This window comes from Pteropus vampyrus, unplaced genomic scaffold (genome assembly GCF_000151845.1).
Source record: "Pteropus vampyrus isolate Shadow unplaced genomic scaffold, Pvam_2.0 Scaffold14, whole genome shotgun sequence".
Lineage (NCBI taxonomy): Eukaryota > Metazoa > Chordata > Mammalia > Chiroptera > Pteropodidae > Pteropus > Pteropus vampyrus.
In genome coordinates this window covers 4,390,012-4,396,369 of record NW_011888795.1, presented here as the reverse complement: position 1 = coordinate 4,396,369, position 6,358 = coordinate 4,390,012, and the positions used below count along the sequence as shown (strand labels likewise).

The window sequence follows — 6,358 nt, the reverse complement described above, 5'->3', positions numbered from 1 at the left end:
TCCAGTCTTTAAATTACGTCTTTACTGTAATGCTTCTGTGTCAGTGTTTTCTACAGATTAATATTATTTGTGAGTTCACAGATCACAGAGTGGTAACTTGTTAATTCTTGCCTTCCCTAAATAAGTATAAGTAACTCATTACTGCTACAGTTGATCTGGGTGCAGTGGCGTCTGTTGTGAACAGAGCTTCCATGGTCAATGCTAAGTAGTAGCCAGTCCTCTGGCATTACTTGATCATCTGGTATATTTTGAGCACACACACTTAAAAAACAGATATGTTAATCTCAGTGCCAAACTACTGGAGAAATAAATCTCTATTTGGACTGTTGAGAAATAAAGGAAAGGAAATAAAATACCTATAAATGAGCCTGAGTATTCTGTGAAACACCATAATTCATAATTTAAAGAAACCCTTATCCAGTAGTATGAATGTTGTGAAGCAATTCTGAAACTACCTCTTATATTTAAGAGTCCTTCAGCAATATTAAAGACCATAATAAATTGTTTCTCTATATAGGAGTTATTGATTATTTTAAATTGAAAAAAAATCATGAATTCTTGACTAGTGTGCTAGGGAGTCATTCTTGGATCTATTTTTTTTTTTTTTTTTTTAGCCTTTTAATGATGTTCCTTGTTTCAGACTATAATTACTCCTCCTAACAATACTTCACTCACAAGACTAGAGAACTGACTCCAGATAAGCTTTGTATACCAATTCTTGCATGAGCTTTAGGTAAATGCGGGACAGTCCCATCACCAAGGAGCCATTCTCATGCTAATACTACATTCTTTTTGTACCTTTTGATTCCATATTTATCCCAAATATTGTTGGGTGCTCATAGAAACTTCTTAATTTTTTTTTTCTATTTATATTCCTGTCTTTGGTACTGAACTTTTTCAAATGCTAAAATCTAAAGCACAAATTGACATGATGTGTCTCATTCTAAAAGAATTTTGCTTCAATTTTTTTATTTGTTTTATGTCCCAGAAGATGCCTAATACAGTCTATTTGAGGGAAATGGGGAAGCACATAATTTAGAGAGCAGGAAGAAATTGTTCTCTCATGTTAAAACAAATGTCTCTAAAGTTAAAGAAGAACCTTAGTGGTTTGACGTATACAATATGAAGACCTTCTGCATCCAAGTTAACAAATAATCATAATATATAGAGTGTCTGATCATACAACCATATAAAATTGATGTAATTCTCTTCTGTGTTGTAACTTAGATGGTTCCCTATGATTCTAATAAACAAGCACGTCATCATATTTGGAAACAAAAGCATTACTCCACTCGTTAATGATCCACTTTCTTTCCATAGGTTTTAATAGTTTAAAATTATCTTTTTTATTTTATCCATGAACTTTTGTATTTTCCTTTTTTAATTTGATTTGTAAATGTGTTTATTTTAAAAATAAACCATTTATTTTCAGCTTCAAATTTTATTTTGTACATGTGTTTTATGTCTTTATTTTTATGTTTGTGCATAAGATATGAGAATAAAAATAATGATACATATAATAATGTTATAAGTAACACTAGTTAAGTTTCTTTCTCTGAGAGAAATCTGAGAAAAATTGGAACTTCATCTCAAGAATATTTTCTTTACACATTAGTAAAAGAGTTACTTAAGTAAAATGGATTGCTCTGGTATACCTGTAGTGTGTGTGTGTGTGTGTGTGTGTGTGTGTGTGTGTGTGTGTGTTAGAAATCCAGAGAGAGAGGTTCTTTTAAAATAAAGACAAAGTTTGTTCCTTTTTTTTCAACTTGGAACTTGAACTTGGGTAGCTTACAGGAATCTCACCTTTCAAAGGCTTTAATGCAACCCCAAGGCAGTTGCTTTAGAATAAGATCAATTAATTAATACCCTGCTTTTAGTTAATAGATAATTTGCATGAATAATGTGTTTCTATCACAAATTTCAAATAAAGCAGTGATAAATATTTGGAAATGTATTTTCTTTTGAGTTAATAATATTAAGTTTATAGTGACAGGGAAGCCTTCTACTTTAATTTTTTTTTTTCTATTCACTTATTCCAAAATTATGTATTGAGTCCCTATAACTGAACTGGTTAGATTAGCAAAAATTTTCCTATTTTGAAGAATTCTTCAAAATAGAAGCCTTTTCTTGTCACTTCCATTCATTGACTCTAAGTCTGATCCTTAAGGAAAAGGTTTCTATTCAATTAGGAAGCTACTTTAAAGCAGAGTTGAGCGATAATGTATTTCACTATTTAATGGAGACACTAGGTCCCCATTACTAAAGGTGTACAAGAAGAGAAGTGATGAATCATATTGAGATTTTGTATATGGGCTCAGTATATTAATGAGTGGTGACAAGTCTGAAGTCGCTTCCAACCCCGAACATATTAAATGAACTTCTAGAACATAGAGGTGACTATTTAGTTTTAATATCAGTAGTTTGGTCATCATAGCTAACTGAATATGACTGACCTTGTTAAAACTCTCAAAATATTTTCTTTAGTCATTTACTGATGTCACTAGGTCTTTGACACAAGTAAATTCACACCATGATAGGAGAGACATATTCAGCGACTAGTCTGTCTTATTTCTCTGTTTTTACCCACGGGATATGAAGTATCTTTAACAATAGGCTAGAAGCTTAAGTGTTTCAGTAGTATTTTTTATCAACACCTATTTTATCAACTGAATAGACAGAACTTTTAAAATTTATGACTCATAAATCCACATATTAAGTTGATTCTCTGAAGTTATATCAATAATTGATTCAGATTCAATCAACATTAGTTCATACTTTCTTTTAATGTGTTTGCTAGACATTTACATTTAAGAATCTCTAATTTATTTATCAACCCCCCATGTTTGCTCTCATTATATTCATTTTATAAATGGATGAACTCATACTTTAAGATATTAAGACACAAAAGAGATAAGTGAAGAAACCAATATTTGAATTCAGATCCATCTTGCAAATTAGACGCTACCCCCCGCTTTTTTTTTTTTTTTTTTACTACACTTCAAGTTTTAAGAGAGAATGAGAGAGAGGCTTACTGCTCTCATACACCAATTACCTAGCCAAAGAACAAATTAAAAATTACAGCCCTAGTTTCCTTCTAGATGAATTTCAGAGAGATTATGACTTTTAAAAGCAAGAGTATTCTGGAATATTGAGAAGTTCTAGACCAAAAATCGTGACCTGAAAACCAATTTAATACTACACAAGAAAAGTGTCTCATCGCTCTATAGCCACACCCATAAGTTTGAACCAAACAGAATAAAAAGAATAAAACCACTTAGGATTCCTCTTCAAGTAATTTTTAGCATGAAAATTACAATTTGTATCCTTAGATATGAAGTTTTGATAATATGGAAAATATTAAATAAGCCATAAAGGATGCAGCTTATTTCAAAGTACTTTCTGAATATCCCTAGGTATAGATAACCCAACTCCCATCGAAGAAGCATCTCCTATATTTATTCCTCATAGTTTGGAATTTAATCATTCACATCTGATTCATTAGCATCACCTGCTTTCAAATGCAAATCCTCCACTTTCAGAATGGGGTATTAATAATTTTAAAAAGCTACAAATTCTATTTTCAGAAGATCTAGGATAATGTTTTATTTTTAACAGTGTATCCCCCAATTGGACAGAACATACATGTTCCTAATATGTCTATTTTGAAATAACACACACACACACACACACACACACACACACACACACACACACGCATGCATGCAATTTGAGTGAATTTCTTTTGATGAAAAACTACCCATGTTATCTTAAGAGTGTATCATATTTATCATGAGGCAGGAGAAGCCATAGACTTCCTACTCTCACATTCTCAGATTTATGAAAGGCAGCTGCATAAGATTCTGAGCAGGACTAGACAGAATACAGGAGTCTACAAAACACATGTGCGCATACACATGGGCTTTGATGATAAGTGAAAATTTAGATTTAGCATTTATGAGTGAAACAATAATTCTCTAAAATGCACACTTGATAAAACCAGCAAAAAATCGTAAAAATTGAGCATATGTCTCTTCCAATTTTCTTTCAAATTCATGTTAAATTCACTAATAAGGAAAAACTAATCTGATCCAGAGCTCTTTCATTCCTTGTTAAATTCATAATGATCAATTTCACTACACACTTTCAGCTTGTCTTCACAGGCTGAAAAGTCCCACAGAAACTATTTCAACCCTAGCTCTCAAAACATTTGTAGTTAACCTCATGATGTGTCTGCAGCACCTGTTTTCAGAATTGTCCATGGAAGCAGCGATTTATACATTTGGAATTCTTTTCTTTCAGAAAATGACATTGTTTAAGCTCTTAAATCAGTGAGTTAAGCACTACGTTTATCTCAAGAACTTTCCTGTTTGGATCCATCCAACTCCACCTCAGCAATTATTACAACTGAATGATTTCTCAGAAGTCTTAATTAATTGACTGATTCTTACTCATTGCTCCTTTCTTTGATTTTTAGACCATATCTTCACTTACACACACATACTCATGCACACGTGCACGCACACACACACACACATACAGAAAAAAGAAAATGAATTTTGATCAGTACAAAAAAATGATGTATCTGAAAATTTTAAGTATCAAGAGATATAACTATGTGGATCTTAGAAGATGGTAGTTTCCTATTGCTGTTGGCTGAGCAGACCAAGTCTGGAGCATTGTATTCAGTTCTGTTCAGGATACAACTTTTCTGAAACACATATATAAACTGAATATTATTCAGAGGAAAATGATAAAAGTGGGGAAGAGATTTGATACCATGTCACATGGAGAATAAGATAAAATATCTCACAGTTATTTAATCTAGAGTTGAGAAGAAACTACAGTGAGATCAAAATGGTTGCAAAATATTTCAAATATTTGAGGATGTCAAATCTAGGACCACCAGATAAAAGTGGTAAGGAATGATATTTCAAACCAAGAAAAAATTTACAAACAAAGCTGAATTTAGCTGCTTTTAAAGGTGGTTAACTTTTCATCTTTAAAGGTAGCAGATACTTTGCAATCATCGGTATGAATGGTGTAGATGATATTACTTAACTGGGTAAACTATTTAACACTAAGATCCTATATTCATTGCTTTGTTGGAAGGACAATGATGAGCTGGAACTTATACAAGTTTTCACTAGGCATTGTCCTATTTTTCCATTTTCCTGTAGATACAGTGGAAGCAGTTTTTGACTTCATTCAGAGGAGCCGAAGGATGATTGTTGTCCTGAGCCCAGACTATGTGACAGAAAAGAGCATCAGCATGCTGGAATTTAAACTGGGTGTCATGTGCCAGAACTCCATTGCCACCAAGCTTATTGTGGTTGAGTACCGTCCCCTTGAGCATCCACACCCAGGCATCTTGCAGCTAAAGGAGTCTGTGTCTTTTGTGAGCTGGAAGGGAGAAAAGTCCAAACATTCTGGCTCTAAATTCTGGAAGGCCTTGCGGTTGGCTCTTCCCCTGAGAAGTCTGAGTGCCAGCTCTGGCTGGAATGAGAGCTGTTCTTCCCAGTCTGACATCAGTCTGGACCACGTTCAAAGGAGGAGAAGTCGTTTGAAAGAGCCCCCAGAACTCCAGAGCTCAGGGAGGGCTGCAGGTGCCTCTCCAGCCCCAGGCACGATGTCCAAGCACAGAGGGAAGCCCTCTGCCACCTGTCGTTGCTGTGTCACCTACTGTGAAGGAGAAAGCCACCTTAGGAGCAAAAGCCGGGCAGAGATCCATACCCAGCCCCAGTGGGAGACACACCTCTGTAAGCTTGTTCCCCAAGAGTCAGAAAGTCAATGGATACAAAATGGCACCAGATTGGAAACCCCTGCTCCCCAGATGTCAGCCCTTGCTCTTCACCATTTCACGGATTTATCCAATAACAATGACTTTTATATCCTATAATTACTGAGCGGTGGGTGGTGGCTGCTATCTCTATCAGCCCTCTTTATGTCATGAACCTATGGGAGTAATTGACATTTTTACACTCTAATGGACTAGCAGATTGTGTCCCCTTTATTGATTTTTAAAAACTATTTATTTCTAGGAGACAAAAGACCCGAAGGACCTGCATCCAGAATTATTGCCTCTAATGGCCTCAGAAGAGCACACTCTTCTTGGCCCCTAGAAGGTCAGTATGTGAAAGTTGCCTATAGTATGATCTTCTATCTTGCCCAATGGTTTAAAACTAAGCAAAAATATAAATATGTTTTCACTGAGTTTGTTGATCAACCTCATGTTATGAGTCAGTCAGGTGTACTCAGACTATGAGACTTACAGGGTATATGTGTCCCAAGGGAACATTATGGAAAGGAGTTGGTTCTAGTAGGAGCTGTAGGGCTAAGCTTAACAGAAAAGCCTACAGCA

General features: G+C 34.8%; 1 protein-coding gene across 2 annotated transcripts in view; it reads left to right on the top strand.

Moving 5' to 3' along the window:
• IL1RAP (interleukin 1 receptor accessory protein) overlaps positions 1–5,896 on the top strand; it is a 134,129-nt gene extending 128,233 nt beyond the window's left edge. For both annotated transcript variants that reach the window (XM_011381528.2, XM_023525770.1), the window contains one exon: positions 5,178–5,896. In XM_011381528.2, the coding sequence (XP_011379830.1) occupies positions 5,178–5,896 (719 nt within the window). The remainder of the gene's footprint in view (positions 1–5,177) is intronic.
• The last annotated feature ends 462 nt before the right edge of the window (positions 5,897–6,358 follow it).